The 21,704-nt window shown below is 40.3% G+C and overlaps 1 protein-coding gene across 4 annotated transcripts in view; it reads left to right on the forward strand.

Moving 5' to 3' along the window:
- The window catches only part of MACROD2 (MACRO domain containing 2), a 922,980-nt gene that overhangs the window by 860,246 nt on the left and 41,030 nt on the right, over positions 1-21,704 (forward strand). For all 4 annotated transcript variants that reach the window (XM_019472914.1, XM_019472915.1, XM_019472916.1 and 1 more), the window contains exons 11-15: positions 6,368-6,430; positions 9,853-9,921; positions 19,750-19,827; positions 20,461-20,535; positions 21,161-21,253. In XM_019472914.1, coding sequence (XP_019328459.1) covers positions 6,368-6,430; positions 9,853-9,921; positions 19,750-19,827; positions 20,461-20,535; positions 21,161-21,253 — 378 coding nt within the window. The remainder of the gene's footprint in view (positions 1-6,367; positions 6,431-9,852; positions 9,922-19,749; positions 19,828-20,460; positions 20,536-21,160; positions 21,254-21,704) is intronic.

The following is a 21,704-nucleotide window of genomic DNA, read 5'->3' on the forward strand; positions in this document are numbered from 1 at the left end:
AAAAAAATTGAAATAGGTCTCATGTTTTATTTTGACTATGGCTTGGAAAAGCAGCTGTGCTGCAGTCCTTAACAGTGTGCAGTTACCTAGTCTCTTAGGCACACCAGGAAGGTATGAACGAATAGTAAATTAACATACTAACGGCAAAATTTGTGATCGTATTGTGCACCTTCACTTATGGGGGTCCCTTTCTTTCTCTGTCTCTTAGATAGGACTGCCTGTGGGCCTAGGAGTCAGGGCTCTTCTCTTCTGCTCTGAGCTCTGCCTCGGCCCGCTCTTCAAAATGCATTAATTCACGTGAGCGATTTCTGTCCACTTTTGTATACTATGATAACAGTAATAATACTTGTGCAGCACCGTGTGTGTATTTTTTGCATCAAAATGCCAATTGTATCTTTGTCCTCTGTACGGGCTGTGTATGACGTCTAGGGTATGATGTCCATATTCTGGTTATGCTGGACAGCTGAAGCTTCCAGGAGATGTCTGCTTTCATTTGTTTTGAACAGCCACAGTTGCAGATTGTCAGAAATAGCCATGATCAGCATCTTTGGCAATGAAATTTTAGATGTCTCTTGCCAGGCACCCCTATTGTAAAATCTGAGTTGCGCTGTATGTCAGACAGAAGAATTACACCCAGTGAGAAACCAGCCTAGCACAATGTTCCCAGCAATGTTATGTATGAAGCGGGTTGGGACCCACTTAGGTGTCTTCCAAGCGCCTAATTTGATGCTGTAGCTGTTGTCCCCTGGTTCTTCCCTAGCCAGGAAAGGTATAATGAAGCCGAGTTACTTGCCTTGTGATCCGCGGAGGAGTGAGGCAAGGGGAACATGCTTAGTGACTTCAGTGGGCTTTAGATTAGGCTCCTGTATTTCTCAGGACGTTAAATAGGTGAAATACAATAGTGTTATTTTTAACCTCTGAGATAATCCCCACGAGCTACAGTTTTCTCATTCTTTTCCCACACTCCTCGACAATTCTTGACAAAATGCTGCATGAAAATGAAAACCTGTTGTTTATTATGCTGAGAACTTCGCTAGGCTGGGTGCATTGACAGCAGCACATCCAGGTCTGCGTTTGTGGTGAGGTAAAATGTTGAAGCAGCACGGAGGGAAGAAGTCTCATAACTCCATTAAACAATTACTGCAGATAACTCTCTACTAACCCTTCTTAAAATTTACCCCAAAGGGGTTATATACAAGTAATGATTAAAATTGACCTAAATCATAATTTAATTAAAAGAAATTAAAATGCAAACTGAAAATGTTCAGTAACCTCAGGCCACCACTCTAATGATTCATTTTAATGCATTTGTAGTTCTAAAATAATGGCCTTTGTGTGTATGTGCTTCTTGGTTTATGTCTGATACCATTTTGCCACTGGAATAGTCTGAAAATGGTTGCGGGCTGTATGATGTTGAGTGTCTATATGAATACGCGTGCTTTCTTCTCGCATTTTAGGAGTTTCACTGAAGTCAGCATATATACTCATGTGCAGAATGTAATAGCTGTAAAATCAAGGCCTGTATTTTTAATTTTCTCATTAATTAGTTTCCCTGTTATCCTCGAAGGACCTTCTTATCATTAGTATGATTACCGTGGCAATATTTTTGTGCTGTAAAAAAGATAATTCAAAACTGGCATCCTTTGTCTGCCAGATCTTGGTTTGTGTTTGCATTTGTCATAGAAGTGTGGCCCAGCTTGAAGGGAGATTTGCAGGCCAGACCGCAGGAGAGATGCACAGTCACTGGCCACCTGGAGAACCAGAGGATGCACCCAGACTTGCATGGCAAGAGCCATGCAGGGATGTAACAGGGTCAAACCTGGTGCTCGGGGATGTGATATGTACAGAGATATGCGAAAGTGGCAAACAAGATGTGAGCCTGAGGTGTTGGCCCTCTGTCTCTTTTATTTCTGCTCCAGGAAGGAGGAGGTTGTTTGAAGGAACCTTATTCTGACTGTTTGACACACTATGGATGATATAAGTACAGCTTTCTCAGTAGTGAAAACAATTTTATTATTAATAACCTCTATGTTGGAGGGGTAGAAGTAGACTGTTTTGTATGGTTATGCAGAATTTCTTCCTTTAACTAAAAATACATTATCTGCAATTCTGTTTTCTTCTGGAAAATATCTTTTTTGCACCAGTTTTTGAGATGTCTTTTTGCACTGGTTTTTGAGACGCTGACTTTAGCCTCAGCTCCAAGTACGTCGCTGACTGCTTGTGAAGAAAGGCACTGCTGAAGAGGAGTAGGTGTATGAGCAAACCTGGCACTTACTCAGCTCTGAAAGGGAAGAGCCAAGAGGCCAGCAGGTTATTAATATTTTTTACTTGCCACGTTTGTTGCAAGAACAGAGAAAGATGTAAAAAGCCACGTGCCTCCAGGGTCTCGCAGAGAAAATGGGAAGAATACTAAAACCTGCTCTGGTGCCGCTGCTGAGAGTTTGTCCTCTGGACTTTCATAGGGATCTCGTCCCAGCCCTCTCCCATCTGACTGCCGGCTTATTATTTATCATATCATCTGCTTCGTTTTGGGGCTGCTACTGCAGCTGGTATATCACTGTGCATGCTAAATACCTCTCCTTAACATAAAGTGGGCAGGCACTCGCAGAGTATCCGGTTTTCTAGTTTAGTTAGAAGTGCCGCTTGCTCTGCCAGCTTGCTGAGTGTGCTGATTGATCACTGTTTAGCCTGTTTTCTACCAAATATAAATGAGGGTTTCTATCATTTGGGGGGGAATTTTCTTGCTGATCTCAAAGAAAAAGGCCAAGAGGAGGGAGCAAGCGCCTGTCAGGCAGTAGTCAGCTTGGCAAGGGAAAGCAAAATATGTGGCCAGAAGTAGGTATTTTAGTGTCTGATGTGCTTATTTTATTTGTACGGTGCTACTGTAATTCTCAAACTCCGTTTTTTTCAACTGCCTGCCATGCTGGGGAAAAGAAACAGATGTTCCCATTTGTCTTTTGATGTGGCTCAAAATCATTTAAATTTGCTGACCTAAAATGACACGACATGTCATTTGCCACTTTTTCTATCTCCTTTGGAGTGAGTGACAGATTGCTGTTCAATTACTAGTATAATAGAAAAGCAGATATTGTGAGGACAGCTTTCACCTAAAGGAAATATAATCGCTGGTTGCTGCAGTAGTGGGAAGAGAAGGATGGCGGATACTGTAGAAGCCATCCAGTGGAAAAGACATTTTTATTATTAACAATGTCATGGGGAAGACTCAAGGGAAACGCGCTGGGTCTGGCTTTTCTGCCTGGAGAAAAGGAGAGCCAGGGTGAATAAAAATATGGTGAAAAACTGGCTTGCTACTCTTACAAAACGTATTTTCAGCTCTTCGCCTTGAGCATGTGCTGCTTAAAGCCTTTCCATTTGCTCTGCACCCAGCTCCAATGGATAGCAATAATTACAGAAAGACTCTTCGTCAGTAGAAGACACTTGGTGAGAGACTCATTAGAAGGGTTATTAAAAAACGGAAAAAACTGTTTGTCAGACGCTTTGGGATTAGTCACTTCTCCACCCTATAGTTTGCTTTCTTGTCGGTGTATTCGTACTCCGCTTCCTCCCTTTCTCCGGAGATGAAAAGATTCTCCAGGCCAAGCAGAGCTTAACCCTTCCTTCTGCAAGTCATTTACTTGAGGATCACTTGTCCACACTTAATTTTTTAGCATTTCCTTTTCTCTAATTCTATCGAAGTCACTTCGCATGCACAACACGTACTTGCAATATGCTGATCGAGATTAATTTTCGTGTCACGATCCAGTCAGTCTGTTGGACTGGGTCAGAGTACAAGAGGTGAAGCTTCTGCTTAAAGTCTTTTTACATTTTTCTTTCTAAAGGAACAAAATGAAGTGTTAGATGGAAAAGATGTTGAGAATCCAATATATAGTGCTGAAATTATCGTTCTATTATACCAGTTTTAAACAGTGAATCTCCAGTGAAATAATAGACTTAGGGTTGACAAAACATACTGGTGAATATGTGCTTTATCTGATAATCTGATGAACCAGATGATCATTTAAACTTTCTTTTGTAGTTTAAGTTTGCTCTGAGTAAGTGACTTTAACAAGAGATGTAGTCCCTTGGCAATAAACATGAATGAATCCTTGAAATACCTGGGTTTAGCCAAATATCTCATGGTTATAGTCATACTTGTTATAATGGATGTAGAAACAAGTATCGTCCGGAAATGTAGTTTTACGTTGTGAATGCAGTAAGGCAATTGCTGAAATGATTTTCGGTGATATATCGGTAGTTACCATTTATGCCTGACCTGCTTTTTCTGAATGTAAAGTCTTTCTGTGCAAAGCGAAACACGTTGCACTTGGCCATAATTAAATCCTTTATGCTTTGGCACCGCTTGTTTTGCAGTGATGCAATATTCTCTTTGGATCTGACCTAATGGTAAAGATATTTCAAGTGTCACTGCACTGTTGTGTTACAGGATTGTCTTGAACATACTGTTCCTTTCCGCAGCTCCTGAGCTAGGTGACTGTATCCCTTTGAAACACATCCTGGTGATGCAAAGGATTTTTTCCTTATTTATTAATTGCTTGCTGCAAAGCTTTCAAAGTCCCAAGCCCATGTTTTAAAAGAAAAGGGGAGGGGGAGAGAAAAGTTTATCTTCTAGTATAGCTAACTTTCTATTTTGCGTGCAGTCCTCCTGTTGTGTGTGGACAGGCAGAACGCCGATTTTGAAAATAATACTTTTTGATTTCAAGTGGGGCAAGGAAAAACCCAGCTGGTTTTATCAAGCCATTTTGGTCATCCATGTAATGCAATTTCTTACAAGTTAGAGCTCACTAATGTGCTAAGAAATCACTATAGCTAGTCATCCATTAAGGCTGGTTAAAATCGGTACAAAGAGTTAGCAAGCAGGCAGGAGGCCCGAGTCCCTGCTGATGGCCATCAGCCGCTCCCTGCCCATGTCTCCCCTCTCAGGTGGGGTGTCAAACTCCTGCTCCATCGCCTCTCCTCCTGAGAGCAGCTCTGTGCAGGGTCAGCCTGGAAATACTTCTCCGCTAGTCCCATCTGCTGGATGCCAGGATGTATTGCCTGCTGGAAAGAGGGAGAGCGTCATACCTCAGCCTTTAAATATTAGCTGAATGCGGCGTGCCACCAGATGTACATTTGCTTTGGAAAAACACACACTTTCTCTGTTTTTCTTCCATCCATCTAATTGCATTTGGGCTACTGCTGTTCTCTTCAACAGACTCCATGTGTTAAGTAAAAGCAAGGTGGTGGCGCAAGGAACTTTAACCATGTTGCTTTAGAGAAGCTGTAATCAGAAAAACCCAGGAGCCAGAAAAGATCACAGCAAAAAATATGTGCATCATTATCAAGCCATTTACAGGCCCGGGAATGAATTTCCTTTCTCCCAGTATATATGCTCAGCAGTCAGTTTTTCAAATGCCTCATTAAGGCTGGTACTCAGCTGTTCTCGCCGTCTATCTCTCCATGCTGGAAAAGAGGGAGTGTAGCCATCTCATCTGATCCAGCATGCTGCACTGCAGCTTCTAATATTATTATGAAGCTAAAAGAGCCTTCTCCATCGTTGACAATACAGACTTCCTGATATATTTCTAATTGGGCCAAGCAAAGGTTAAGAGAGCTTGATCTCGTGTCTATAGACGTTCCCCAGGGCATTACTTTTCTCGGTGGTAACTCGCTGTTTGGTACCTGCCTCCTGAAAGGGAGCTGGAGGGAAGAAAATGGATAACAAATGCAAATGCCAAGTAGTGGAGAAAACTGGGAATGAATGTGAGTGTAAAAAGGGGAAAAATGCATTCAATCTTAGCAATCTTACTTTGGTTTATTTTGCTCTCTTCTTTGCAGTCGTTTGTGATGCATTTTTGTACTTTATGATAAGTGGCGTGCCTTTTGCTTTAAAATAAAATTCGGGTGATTCTCCCCCTTCTGTTCTTACCTTCTATAGGCATTAAAGTAGGTTCTGCAAGTTGGAAACACAGCCGCTTCAAGGATCTTGTGGAAATGTTACTTGAGGAAAATAATCCTCGAAAAATATAAAATACATAGACTAAGATCAAGCTACAATTTCATCTATTGCAGACAGTGTTTAGGGAAACATACCTTTATTTGGTATGCAGATATTTCCAGTGTGCCTATTGAGGTAAAATCTTTAATCTAACCCCCCTTCTTCAGCTTGAGATGTGCAAATGTGACTGTTTTAAATGTAACTGGTTATGTTTGCAGGTTTTTTCAGTTTACCTTTTTATCTCTCCCCTTTTATCGCGGCGCCTTGCTATAAATTAGCAGTTTGTGCTGAATTGGTTACATTTAATCTTGCTGCTGCTGTTACCAATAAAAAGTTATATCACAAATAATTTTTATGTGTTTTCCTCGATAGGTGGAAATGGCACAAAGGAGAAGCAAAACACCGAAGAAACCGAGGCCCAGAGCCGAGAAGCAGGTTTGTGCCGAGTTCCTTAAAGGACTTTCTTAGGTTTTATCCACCTTGGTGAACAATAACATTAGTCAATGCTATTGAAGGAGAATGTTTCTACATTTTCACCGGATTAGCTCAGGTCTTGAGCAATTCTCCCATGAGAGACTGCAACTCCATTCATTATGAATGAATGTATTGCAATGCAGGAATGCAGACTTCCCTCTTTAGCTTACTAGCTCTACATTCTCCCTTTAAGGTGGACTACCTCTAGCTAATCCTCTAACTGGAAAGAAATAATTTTCTCTCTGTCTACAACAGAATAGCCCTCTGCATAAAATAGAAAAGGAAATTTGGAGAAGGAGGAAGCAGGCTTCTTTTGATGAAAACTGTACTTCTGAAGATTTTAAAGGGTATTTTCAAGTTTTAATAAATTGTCTACACAAGTCTCAGGGGTTATGAAGATTTAAATCCATACAGAAAGATACTGCATATACTGCAAATGAATGTCAGAGTTCATAAGCAGTGGGTTTTGCAGATACCATGCCTATAAATTAGTGAGTTCAATATTTTAAAATAGTGTCGCTCTGTATTCACAATAGATTTTCTATTTTTTTTTTGTTTATGGTTGAAAAAAATTTTTTTTGTTATGGTTGTATTTTTCATCCTACGCAACTCTGTTCAATGCAAAAGACGACCAGAATTAATCAGTTATCAAAAGAGCTGAAGTGACAATCAAAATGTCTGTAAATCCCCTTATTTCTTAAGGATTTCTTTTAATATAGTATTACATGTAACACAATGCTTTTCTTGTTTGTTTGGGTTTTTTCTCATTGTAGTGCAGGATGTTGCCTACACATACTTAATCCGGAGAGCATGAAACAGTTTTCTTCAGAACTACTTTTTTTTTAATAGAATTGAAGATTGTTTTCAATATGTGGAAGATTGAGCTGAAGAAGGCCAGCCAGTAAATGCAGCAAAAAAAATTTAGCAGGCCTAGATTCTTGACTTAGCTGCTTTGCTTACTGCTCTGTGGCTGTTTCCAGATGAGGAATTCATTTGATGAGGGTCCTTCTTTTTGTGCATTGGGCACTGTGTATGTGGAAGTGCAGCATTTCTCCCTGCACTCCCCAAGTCACTCTTCTGCAACTAGGTGTTAACAGCTGATGCTGTCCACAAGTGCTTGAAGTCCTTCTATGTTTCATGTCCTCTTTATCACCTCTTCTTTATGTCCTCGTGCAGGGCAAGCAGTGGGAGGTGAAGCCATAGGCAACACAGTATTACCGACTAAAAAAGATTCCCATGGACCTCAGCAAAATTTGGACCTAGCCCTTTTATCCTTCCCAAGATGAGCATGCAGTGGTATTTTCTAAGTGCTGGAGGACAACAGCATTTCCTTTCCTGGGTTTTTCACTTTTATGCTAGTCATATTTTAAACAGGCGAAGGGGACCAGGGAGAAGGGAGGAATGAGCTGCTCTGTCTGAATCCAGACTGTTTTGAATCTTGGACTAGGCAGGGGCATATCTTTGCCCAAGCAATATTGAGCTTTTAACCGTACCAAGTACTGCTTGGCTGCTAGCTCGCCTAAGAGCTAGTACTGCTAGGAGCTCCTAGCTCCAACTGCAGAGGTTCCTGTTAAACCTGGTTATATCACTGTCTACAGATGCCAAATACAGCCCATTGTGCTTGTCAGCTATATTCACTCTGACGGGGTGCGTATTTCCCTGGTATTTTGATTTGCAAAACAGCTCGACTGAATGAGAGACATTTCATTTTTCCCAAGAGAATTAAGGAATATGTACCTCTAAATTACTACTTTGCTACTGGAGGTGTCTTAAATGCATTGTGTTTTTCCCAAAACCATCATTATGACTTGTTACGTTACGAGCTGTCAGAGCTGGTTTATCAGAGCCATGATGTACATTCTTTTGCTATCTCATATTGGTAGTCATGTTTTGTTACTCTCATGAAGACCGTCAAAGAAAAGACCCAGACATTTTAGCTCCCAGATCCAGAAAATGTCATACTTTAGGAACGCGTTTTAGGTACATGCCTAAAGATAGCGTTGTGCCTATGCACAGTCCATGAATCACCTCCTCGGCCACAGGCACACAGTGTTACAGGAAAAAATGATTTGGCTTAACATTTATCCCCACTGGTTCACATAGTGACAAGAACAAAGAGGTGTACAATTACCTCGAGTTAGTTACATTCAGCTAATGAGTTGCTGCTGCTTTCCACTCTACTCATTGTGAGACAAAACATCATCAGGAACTTTTAGATTGCTGCTTCTGTGCCCTTTCTTGGCAGTAGGAAATGACCAGATTTTCTAAGATACGCAGTTGTATGCCTAAAACATTTCTAATCGCTATGACTGATCACTGTAAGGAGCAATCCTATCAGATGTTAAAGTTCTTATTTGTATTTTCTAAACCAAAAGGCATAACCTTTATCTGAGCGTGAGAAATTACAAATTGTATACTTCGATATTGTGAAAGAAAATGCAGGGGAAAAAATAGACACTGTATCCTTATCCAGTCCATTACATAAAGATTTATATATTCTTATAATACAGTAGTGAAAAAGCCAGTTATAGTGTACAAAGACTGGCCTGAAATTTTTCAGCTATTACTGTGTGGTTTTTTTAAAGTCTGGCCTCCAGTCTATCGTCAGTGAACTTCACAGTTAACACGTGGAAAAACAAAATGGCAGGTGGTTCAGAGCTCTGGTTTCAAGCTAGTTAAAAATACTCGGTGACTATACTAGGAAAAAAATTTTGTCAGAATCATCAGAGGCAAGTTTTTTGAAAGAAATGAATGGCTAGAAATGAAAACAAAGGCTTATAAAGGTTTTAGAACTATAAAAATTGCCAAGAAAAAGCGACAGTGAAAGTTAAAAAAATCTATTAAATTCAGGTACTAGTTTTATCTATTAACTACAGTAGTTTTATCTGCATGCTCTACCATTAAAAAACTCCAAGCCACAGATTTTCAGGGACTTGCTAAGTTTCAGGCCTGATTCATGAAAGCTTCTATTTTCAGGAAAGCATTTGCATGTAATCATTTTGATTCCAATGGGATTCATGGATATGATTAAAGTTGAGAATGGCTTAATTGTTTTTTCTCAAAATAGATGGATTAAATGAAAAAAAGGAATCTCAAAGCAAATAGCAATACCAGCCTACCCATGAAACTGATAGCTGTTCCTCTCTCTGTATTATGAGAAATTGAAATATAGACTTGATCTGGCAGTATTGTAATGTAAGTTTACCCCTGGCTTAGGGAAGACAATCAGACCAGTAATGGCCTGTGAATGGATGGAAGCCCAGTAAATCAAATTCAGGTCTAGTATCTTGCCTCAATAAGGCGTAACGCTTTTTTTCAGTAAAGTGGTTCATCAGTTTGCTATCTAATGAATAACTTCTCTTTCATTTCCTTGGTTCTTATAGATGAGACAAAACCTTCAGCTGTAGCCAGCCTATCATCATCAGAAGAAACAGAGCTGAGTGAGGATAAAGGTACAGATTGTAAATTGTGTTTCAAAATATCCAGTCCCAAGAGGACATTTTGTAAAGCCTTATTTTCCTTTGTCTGGAAATTGCCGAAATCACAGTTAAACAATACAGAAATAGGTAAATGCTTGGATTTTCATTTACAAAAGCCTTTGTAATGAAGTACTTGGTACCAGCTGTTGTGCTGGTAGGAGAGATGCTGTGAATTCCTAAGTCCCCTTGTTATAGAGGTAATACTAAAATATCATACATGACATATCAGAAATAAGCCCAAAGCTTGGGCTCGCTGGGGCGACTCGCAGGCGTAAAGTTAAGCATGCACATCTATCTTGGCAATATTAGCTCCCTATTCGGTGCTCTCCTGATGGGGAAAAAGAAAAACACAATAGCTATAAACACATCAAGAGGAGACAGGAGGAGATGAAGTCATAATTGGGAGGGAGAAAGTAATGTTTGTCTTGTGCAGACTGTGCTGGGCATTCAGATCATTTAGTTTGTGATAAATATTTAAAAGTGTCACGGGGCCAAATGACAGGGAGTTTAGGAAACAAGAGAGATGATCTAATTTAAATGTTTCAAGCTGAGATTTTTCCTGCGGAGTTGTTGGTTTACAGATAGGAACCAGTGCACAGACGTACTGTTTTTGATACTCTTATGATATCACACTATTAATTGCTTGTGCCGGTCTATGGTTTTTGGCATTTATGTCGGGGTATGTCAGGAAAAAGCCTGGATGATTTATAAAATGTTCGCTACTGGTAATTCAAAACAGGCGTTATGCTATCTATAATAAATACGGTCCATCAGTACAGCCTTCAAGAAAGACTAATAGAAAATTTTAATGGATTTTACTGAGATAACATAATTATTAAAATCCATTAACTTATTTATTTTAAAAGATTTAATGTTTAATTCAGCGCTGCTGCTTGACTCTCTTCTCATTTTTCTAGATAAGTGTGACGGGGTGTGAGATCTTGCCCTTTTCTTCCAAAGACACATGCTAGAGAGCCCACATACTTACCTCATTATGAGTTCAAAGCCTTGTGCAGGTTGATTTAGGTGATCTCTTAACTGATTGATTGATCCTGCAGGGAAAAAAAGCCACAAACCCTTGCTGGAGCGCTGGCTTTTGCTTTTGATATCTTCACAGATTAAGGTCGTGGCAAGGCTAGTGGAAGGCAAAATAGTGATAGATTCAGCCTCAGCGTAGTTGGTGATTGCCTGCCATTCATTTATCTTTTTTTGATGACATTTGGCCTGTTTATGTATACTGTATCTATAAGATCCCCCATCATGTGTTTTTTATGTTTCGTAATATGAGGGTCACGGTGAGGCTTTGGGTTTGAATTTTTTTTTTTTTTGCTTGCTGTTTGCAGTCTTACTGAAGATCCCAACATTTTGGTATTGCTTTGAGTGCTTGTTCCTGACTATGAAGCCAGTGTCTTCTAATATGTTTTTCAATGCCCATCTCAATGTGTAACCACTCCAGTTTTTTGACCCATTGTATTAGTTGTCTCTTCGCAGGAAAGTAGCCATCTTGGTGCTATATGTCTCACTTTTCCTATAATATGCTAAGAGTACAGTGTTTTCCCCTCTTCTCTTGAGAGGTTAGCAGAAGAGAGAGTGCCCTGAGAAATCCAAAGGGTAGTTTCTCTTTGATGTCCTACCTCTCCTCAAAAGTAAGACAAAAAGCATCTGGTAGGGAAAAAGGAACAAGACAGACTCTCCTCCACATATTTTGTTTGTAAAGTCGTGTAAGTAGAAAAAAGGAATGGTGGGGAAAAGAACATGTTTTGGGATTTGCTTGCTAGTTTTTAAAATGTAACTAAGAATTTTGAACGATCAGGCCGCCGCATCCACCAGGCCGTCCATGGTTTTAATCCTTATTTCCATTAGTGGATTTTCAACTTTTCAGATTTTAGATTTTGAGTTGTTTTAAAATGAATACTAGTGTTACATAAAACTTGCAACCGCTTAGGAAATGGCACTTTTACAAAATCCTGGCATTTCTGAAAACACCTGCTGCTCCCGAAATAAATTTCAGCCTTCAAATTGTTTGCCCACTGAGTTAACACAGCTAAAACCTGCCAGGTTCTGGAACATACTCATTTCTGTAGTTTATCTTCAACTAAATGAACTGGATGTAAAGCATTTAAAGAAATTATGTTTTTCCAGTCATACCACCTAATTACTGTGAAAGGAGATTTGTGGCAAGTAAGTCTAGGCTGCATATTCCCAAAATGCATAGTTTAAACCACTTGGAATAGGTTTCCAAGCCTACTGTGGAAGCATAGCAGTCTTTCAAATGTCAGTTCTGGTGAGTGCACCAAAACAAGTATTTTGACTCCAATTAGAGTTGACTAATAGTTTTTCTGCTTATTTTTCTCACATTTCTGGGATTAGAATACAGCAAACACATTGAAATAGTTATTTATTGCTCTAAAATGTGGTGATATTCAAAACAGATCACATGCATCTCTGCTACCATGAATTTCTAGTATGTTTTTGTCTTACCTGAGTCAAGTTTATCAGTTTTTTTAAAACAAAAGGGGAAGGATGGGAACAGGAAAGGGGATGTTTTGTGATAAGTGCATGGAACGGTGCAGGAATCATGTTTTGAGGGGCTCCGATTAAAATGAAAACCTAATGTGAGATTACAAATCTCATATTAATGTGAAAGTATATCTCTTCTGTTATTCACAATAGAAGAGACACTGTCCAGAAAAAAATGTCCACATGGGCCCAGTTTGCATGTGGCCTTTGAACAGACTGAATTTTTTGAGTGCTCTGTCTGTCCTCAGGAAAAAAAAAAGCAGAACAGTCATATTCCAAGAATATCAAGATGTTTGATGTTATGCTGTGGAGGTATCCTCTTATTCCAGTCTGTGCCAAGTTTCTATTTCCACTGTCTGGAAATACCGCAAAGAAATGTTGCAATTTTACCCTTGAAAACTTGCATTCATAACTACTAGCTCTTGGGGGGAGAGCTGACATCTCTAGGCAGCACCTTCGTAGCGCTTCATTACTGTGCATATGGAAGTAGATCCTTTATACACAGCGTATTTCAAGTTAGAGATGCTTCTCTTTATGAAGTGTAAGGGCAGAACAAAGTGATTAAAGTCATTAATGTTTATGCAGCAGATAAAGCACGTATCAGACAGGCTGCACTCAGTCTAGTATGCCTGTCCATACAAGATTGTGCTGGGACTACAAACTCATTTTAAACGGACTGTATTGTATATAGCTGTGGATTGGTTTGAACCTTTTTTTTTAAAAAAAGAGTACGTGTGCGTGCACAGCCGTGCGTGTGTGAGAGAGTGAGCGTTCTGCATCTTCATCTCAGTTACCTGTCCTACAAATTACTATTTAACCTGATTTAATGATAGGGCTTTCTGGTAGAAAAATGAAAAAAGGAACTGGATTTAGTACAGGTGAAGAATGAACTCCCCATTATGCAGTCATGGCAAAGTTTCTGTGCACAATACGCTGATTTTAATTCATTAGCACTTAATAAGAACTGAATTTTCAATTGAAGGTCAACTAAATTAAATCATATGCTAATTAATTTTAAAAATAAAGTAGCAATTAAGTATTTCCAGGTGTTCACCAAAGTCTGTGCCCCTGTGGGAGTGCCATTTAAAGCAAGTCACTGTTTTTCTACATTCTCTGAAATGGAGTCAGATTCAGTGAGCCGGAGGGCTTATGTTGTCAGAAACAGAATTAGGTATATGCCTTGGCTAGGGGTTAGCCCTAAAAACTCACTTTGTGCAACCCAGAAGCCTGTAAGTATCCTGCCTGTAAAACATAATGGATACAAAATTCCTGTTTGGCCAGCTGTAGTTCTCACCATGGAAAAATCTTGATGTCTTAAAGACATAAATGATTGAGAAGGGATAAACTGAAAGACAGAGCATTTCAAATGCAGGGCAGCTGTGCAAATTGACGTAAATTAGACATTGATAATTGGGTGAAAAAGATTGACTGAAATGCCAATATGTTAAAAAAGAGGTGTTTAAAATCAGCTCTTAAGTATATATTAAGACATCTAAATGAATGACCTGATTTTCAGAAGTGCTGAGTGCTCAGCAGCTACCAATGAAATGTTTTACTTCACCCTTGGGCTATGATTAGACCTGGAAAATTTCAGCCTGAAAAATTTCAATTATAGGTAACTGAAAGAGAACCTTTTTAATGGAAGAGTTTCAATACCCCCAACCATAGCTGTGGCTCTGCATGCCAGCTACAGTGATAACGTTTTTCTCTCCCTTGGTTAGAAGGATTTCTATGAAAGCAAATTAGCGAACACAAGCTAAATGGTGTGGTTGGTGTTTTTTTTAAACCAGATACATAACCATCACCATCCAACCAAGTGCCTATTCTCCTAGCACCCTCCATAATGGTCACTTTGAGCTGTACCTAATGCGGGTTATTCACTTTTCCTTTTAATCTGACCTGTCTGTAGCATTGAGCATCCAGATGGGGTCCAGACCATAAACTACTCAAGAGGGATTAAAGGGGGCTTATAAAAAAGGTGGCGGCAGACTTTCTAGCAGGGCCTGTTGCGACAGGACAAGGGGGAATGGCTTTAAACTAAAGGGGGGTAGATTTAGACTAGATATAAGGAAGAAATTTTTTACGCTGAGGGTGGTGAAACACTGGAACAGGTTGCCCAGAGAGGTGGTGGATGCCCCATCCCTGGAAACATTCAAGGTGAGGTTGGACGGGGCTCTGAGCGACCTGATCTAGTTGAAGATGTCCCTGCCCACGGCAGGGGGGTTGGACTAGATGACCTTTAGAGGTCCCTTCCAACCCAAACTATTCTATGATTCTATGATTTCTGCTCTACCCTTTGCCAGTACAGGCAGCCACAACAGCTGACACTAATCTACTTAGCTGGTTTATTTAGATCCTACTTACTTTTAAATATTAGCTGACCTGGAGTCATCCAGCTGCGCTCCCGTCAGTCTGATGCGAGCGCCTACTCCTTCCATCTCCCCCTCCTCAACCTTTGCCTTCAGCTGTGCGGCATCTTCTCCTGGGAAGGGTCTAACCAAGGCGGCCAGGTTTTTCTCAGCTTTTTTTCCTTTCTCAGTGCCCTGTACAACAGGCCTTGCCCCTGACAGCAGCAGCAGGATGCCCACGGTTATCATACGAGCTGCACCTGAAATTTGTCTTGTGGACAGAAGGTGAGGTTAGAGGAGATGCCCTTCTGTCAGCTCGAAGCACGAGCGGGTGGGAGCATTACTCGGCGGACCCCACCTGCAGAGATGAACTGCCTGGTCTGTTACCCGAACACTTGCAAAAATACCTCTACAGGTTGTTGCACCTAAAAAGGTCTGTTTTACCAAGCCATATAAACTTGGGCTCCGATAAATCTAATCTGTCATAAAGATAGATTAAAATGAAATCTTGGTGGATATAAAAATAACGTTTTAAAGTCAAAGCTCAAGAATATCTCCCTAACTTCTCATAAATCACCATTTTATAGTACTTCATTTTAACACATTTTCCTCAGTTTATGAGGCAAAAGAATACCCTAATCATGTGGCAGCCTCCGTGCACACCATTACCTGTAATTTTAGACGCCTGCTTGATTTCTTTCACTCTGGAAATATTCCAGTCATTTCTCACAGTATCATGCTTAAAAAATAAAATGCACTGAACCTGTTTCTTTCATAATGACCAGCTTTTTCCCTCTTTAATCTTCTTACAGCTCCCTAAAACATGATGATTTATCTATGCTGTATGCGGGACCCAGGTGTGTTGCACATTAGAAACAACTCAGTAAATAAGCCATACAGAGAGTAGCTGGGGAAGTGAATTTTAAAAGATCATTAAAACCACTTAACATTCAGATCTTACCATTTCTCCTCTTCCTTAGCATTTGCAAAATTTTGTTTGAGCAGCGTTGCTTTATGCAGTCAAAAAAAAAAAAGAAGAATGGCATGGAAAAGCATGGGGGTTTATATAGTATGTAGACAAAATGGTGTCCGATTATTGGCAGGAAGGGTAGGATTGATAGTTTGTCGCAAGCTACACGGTTTTCTTGGAGCTGAATTCAACATACAGTTGATATATTGCAACAGTGAATATACTTGGTGATTATTCTGATCGGCTTACTTAAAGTCCAAATATTTTCTTCACGGGTTGTTAAAGGTTGGGGCTAATTCCCAGGTGCATTCATCCATGCAGCCCCAGGAGACGGTTGTTTCAATACAATGGAGGGGTGCAGAGCCAAGCGCTCCTGAACTGGACGCTGCCACTGCTGCCACCAAGTAAAAGCAGGTTTGAAGGAACTAAGGGATGCTCAGACTTCAATGAGCACTTCAATGCTTGATGTGCAGTAGATAAAAGTGGCCTATTTTTGGTTCATTTGTGTCATTAAATGTCATGTTCGGTTCATTCATGTGTGATCAATGATGACATTAGGAACTGTGCTCCAGTGTAGTATCAGAAACTGATTATTTTCAGTCCTGCCTGGAGGAATGTTAACCCTTACAGTCACAATTTGTGGTTGCCCAAGGTAAATAGTGCTCAGCGTGTGTTATCAAAAAACTAAGTATACTGTGCTGCGAAATGATATCCTGACTTGAATTCTCTGGTATGACTTAACAGATAAGTAGCTGTGTTAGGAGAAGACTAACACTGCTTTATGCCGTTTAAAAAATCAGAGTTAGTTCCCTAGCCAATTAGAAATGACTGAAGGCTGTAGGGATGGCCAGAGCTTTTGTAGACCCTGGAATCGTTTAGGACTATGGTACTGGCTTATGCCCAGTTGCATAAGGCTCTAAAGGGCTAAGCGAGCAGAGAGGACCAGCTGAGCCCAAGGAATACCACTACCCTACTGAAAACCTGCACGCAGAAAGTAGTATGTCATCAGCATTTGTGGGATTCCCACCGCTGCTTGCCAACTGAAATGGAGGTGGCACTCTTGCCTCGTATGCAATTTGGGAACAGCTTTTATTGACCTGTGCATTTGGTCTTACACTTTTACTCTTGCTTGGCTCAGATTTTCTTAATAAATCTGGGTTTATTCCTTTGCTTTATTTTATTCTTGTTAATCCTAAAAGTAAATCTATCTTTGGACCTTTTGGCTTGAATATTTGATCTAATATTTGCATTTGAAAAGAAGAAATCTTTGGTATGGTCTTGACCTTAAAGATTTTGAAACTCATAATCTGCATCCTAATGCAATGACTGATTTCTCCTGCTGACATAAGAACTGCAGACTCTTACAGCTAGGCAGTAACTCCTGTCCGTGTTCTGCTCTTTTCAGAAACACACTTTATAAAAAATAACTTGTGCAAAATTATCATTGTATATTGCCTGGGATAATTTGGATTCCTGTGCAATTTTTAAATTGTTTTCTTGTACCCTGGAATGATTAGAAAACTGTTTATGACCAAAATGAAAGTTTAACACAAAATTACAATCCCGTAAGAATAAACTGTGCAGAGCCAGCTATGGGAATGAGTGAAGATGTGCCAAATAGCATAGGTGGTCTCTAGCTGTGGCGCCTAACGCTGGCGCTCAGCACAGCTGCAGGGTCAGACTGCCAGCTGTGCCAAAGGGTGGGAGTAGCAACAACTCCCCACACTGTGCAATAACCGTAGTTTGCCAAAAGCTACGTGATGCTCCGCGACAAACAGCAGCGTGATGGGGCACATACATCAGCCAAGCACGGGCCTCCTTAAACTCCATTTGTTATTATTGACCAAAGCGCGTAATTGTTCCTCTGATGCTGGGGATTGATTTTTGCATGAAATTGGAGTCATTCCTCATTCCAGGAGAAAAGGTGGCACCTGTGAACTGAGATTAAAGGCACAGGTCTGGGAGTATGAAGTACTGTGCAATAGGTGTAGGATAAGATAGCTCTAAGGGTTTGATGGGACAGAGCTGCGTGCATCTCTCCTGCCCATAGCAGGTAATACCACACTTTATCATCACTTTTGGCTGTTCGAAGGGCTGTGTTTGGGCCCTGGCTGCATGGTACTTAAGGCAGAGGACCCCTGATTCCACCTTTGTCAGTACAGTTCCTTTTACAAACATGCAACTAAATCATACAGAAAAAGATTATATTAATTTAGGGTATGGGGCTACAGGTGGTACAAATCTTGGCTTGTTTGATATCCTGAAAGCTTCGTCAAAAGCTTCAGCCAAGCCAGAATTTCACTCAATGGGTTTAAAGTTTGCTTGAAAAATTCCCTACAGATTTTTAGTGCCGTTCCCATTTACACCAAGAGGTCCTTCAACTCGCTTTTTGATTAAACTCAGAATTTGATGAAATTCTAATTTATTTTTGCTCTGATTCAGGCTGATAGGGTAATCCCTTGTAACTCATAGCACAGTGTGGCATCCTAGGCCAGCACAGTGGTCCAGCTGATAGCAGTGAGTAGTGTTTTAAGTCCACAGTAGGGTGAAAAAAAGTGCAGCAAGGGCAAATTTTAGCAAATTGTACATCAGTGAGATATTCTGCTTTCAAACTTGGATTTATAAACTTATTGTCATGCCATGAAAGAAGTAAGAAGCTGTGCAGGTAATTAAATATTTGCCTTGGGGGATTATTTGCAGTTAATTAAAGCCACACACTTTCAGTGCATACCTTTTCTACAGATTATTAAGTTTGGATCAGATGTTAACAACCCAGCTTTCTCACTTACCCATCAGAGATTATTCTTGGCAAGTTTCAGGAACAGAGCATTACAGAGGCATCCTTTGGTATATTGTAAGATTTGCTCTGCTATATTGTAGAAAGAGATCTTCCAGAAGTAGAGCCCTAACAAGACTGTCATAGCATAATGTATTATCATGCACCATAGATCTTTTGGCACTGTTACTTAAGTTTTCCATCTAGCAGCATTTTAGAAAGTGTTTCACTCTGGAACACAAATAGTGATTATCTGTTACGGTTGTTATGACCTCAAGTGTACTTACCCCTGTAGTTTGCAGAAATGTCCAATTATATCAGCGGTGTTTTTTAACAAGGCTCAAAGAGAGCTTTTTATCCAGTGAAAGCTGTGTGTTATGTGGATGAGCAGAGCGAAAACGGGTGGCTGTGTTGCTGTGATTTCCTGACTGCGGTGGAATGATGCATTTCTCCATTCCCACGCAAAAACTAAGGAGTGGCTGTTGTCAGAAAATGTCATTTGACACAACAAAATAATGCCCTGTGTTTATGAAGACTTGCAGATAGCATAGTAATTGGACTCGTCATCTAATTTAAACCTCACTGTGCCACTGGTTCAGGACACGGCTTTGGGCAGTTCATTTTGCTGGTCTCCCCCAAAAGGAAAAGCAGTCTTGGCCACGATAATGACCTTGGAAGTTCTGTCATCAAGTGAAATGAGGCTAGAATTTGCACTGAGATTTATAGGACTTAATGTTTGTCAAGCTTGTGGAGGTCCAACCACGAAAAGTGCTGGTGTTGCTCTAAATAAGTAAGAAATCACTTTATTTATCAAGTAGGTGGTTCGTGCTGTTTCTCATAGCTTTGTGCCACTCCGTTCATTAGAAATGAAATTCTCAGTAGCGCTGCTGATTATTCTTACGCGTCCTTTCTTGCCAGCTCCTTGTTTAACGTTTGTACTACAGGCAAAAAACTGCTCAGTAAGTGTACAGATTTTGAATTCAATCTGAATAATTGAAACCCATGAGTATACTTTTGTCGTATATAAGTCTGTAGTTAAACAGATAGAAAATCTGTCAGCATATCAGAACCCCAGATATGAAGCTAGCACCTAAGGGCTACCTGTGTCTGAAGTAACTACCAGACTTTTCCAGCACGAAAAACTGCTCCAGGATGTTTGTTTGTTTGTTTGTTTGCTGTTTCCTCAGACTCCCTGAAAGATTCCAAAGGCACATGGGAGAGTGACCCAGTGCATCCCGTGGGATGTGAACAAGATCGAGCTGAAGGTAAAGTTTTGTATCAAAATTCTTTAAGACAGAGATAATGAACCAGTTGGGAACCTTAGTTCTTCCAGTTTCAGCATCCAGTGGTTTTCAGCCTGACCTCTGCTGTCTTAAGAAAACGCTGTCAGCTAGCAGAGGTTGTGTGCCAACCAGTTGTGGTGCGGTAATGTCTGGTGTTGCTGGAAAAGACACACGTCTCCAAATATGTGGGGTTTTAACCATATTGATCCTGGGTGCAGAGCATTGTTATTGTTGTCCTTTTTGTTGTTGTTGTTGTTCTAAAAGCCTGTGGGGTGATTCTGTACCTTTTGCTAAGTCGACTGTCAAGTGTGAGCGCTTTGCAACAGCTCCTGTGAGAATCAGTGTGTCAAGGCTGAGCTACAAAAGAAGAAAAAAAAAAAAGTTGTTTCTGGGTCAGTTTTGACCAGCCATTTAACATACTTAATGCTTAGAGTTTAAGCGATATTTTCATATATACAATAATTCCAACATTGTTTAACAGAAAAAAAAAAAAAAGCAGTACTTGGCTGAACAGGACCGTGCTATATGTTAGGTTCGTGTCCTGTTTTGACGGACTTGCCATTGCCTGCACGCAGCCGTCGTGCTGATGTCATTTTCAATTTGTCACGTTAACAGGACAACAGGATGTTTCTGCAGAGGAGGAGATGAAAACTGGGGCAGATTCCCAAAGCTCCTGCATGGAAATAGAAGGTACTGCACATGTCTTGAAACCAAAGAGCAAGATTAACAGGCAAAAACACTAGTTATTGCTCAGATATTATCAGTAGTGTTTAAGTTCCCTTTCTTTCTCCATACCTACTAAGCTAAAGCTGTGGAGCTGGATCTTCTTATGGTAACTCTAAATTCAACCCTGAGCAGGGGAGTATCTGGATTCTTGGTGATAAAAGCCAACTTTTTAATGACTGCAACTGTTAGAGAAAGAAGTGAACATTGCATTTCTTATTCCTGACGACAAGCGCTTCAGCCTTGTACGTTTGGAGCACTGAATGCTCTGTCCCCAGTCCAGCAAAACACTTGAGTACGTGTGTCTGTGGGCTTGCGATGAGTCCCAGTGAAGGCCCATGCTTGGAGCTAGGCACGTGGGGTTTTTGTGCTAAATCCCAGAAAGCGCAGCATCTTGGAGGATCAAGGCCTTGCTCTCAACTACAGCCCCTTGGATTTCCCTGAGACAGCTTTTGTATCTGTATTCTTGGGGAAAAGGATCCTTTTCCTCTGCCAGTGTTTTTTAATGGTAATCTCTCTAGCGTATGTTAATCCTTTTATGTCTGTTCTGAAAAGCCTTACTGTTCATCTTCTTTTTATCAAATTTATTCAGAGGCATTGTTGAACCAAGAAGACACAACAGAAGTTGAGATACCTTTGATTCATGGTGCAGAGGAAAAAGAAGAAGAAGGAAAAGAAGAAGGAGGTGAGGCTCCTTATAAAATAGATTGAGATGGAGAATGCTGCTGGGCTCATGTTCTCCTTTTCTATTGTGAGGAAACGTGGAAAGAGCACATAAAAACGTGGGGTGTTTTTTTTCCTAAGAAAAATCCTTTTTTGCCTATTCTTGAGTGTTGTTTTGATATATTGGACTTGGATTTACATAGGACAATAAGTGCAAAGAAGTGCACACTCAGGTTCTAAAGTTACTTTAAAATAAATACTCTTCTCATTGTTGGTTTTCTGCATTAAAGTGCATAAGGCTGATTAAACAACCAATTTCTGTCCATTTAAGTACCCTCTTGATCATGTTCGCTAGAAGCATCGAGAGTATTTACAATAAATGGGTATGATAATTATTTGTGAGGTCTCGTGGTTTAACCCCAGCCAGCAGCTAAGCCCCACACAGCCGCTCGCTCACTCCCCCCTGGTGGGAT

The sequence above is a fragment of the Aptenodytes forsteri genome, unplaced genomic scaffold, assembly GCF_000699145.1.
Source record: "Aptenodytes forsteri isolate BGI_AS27 unplaced genomic scaffold, ASM69914v1 Scaffold5, whole genome shotgun sequence".
In the NCBI taxonomy this organism is placed as follows: domain Eukaryota; kingdom Metazoa; phylum Chordata; class Aves; order Sphenisciformes; family Spheniscidae; genus Aptenodytes; species Aptenodytes forsteri.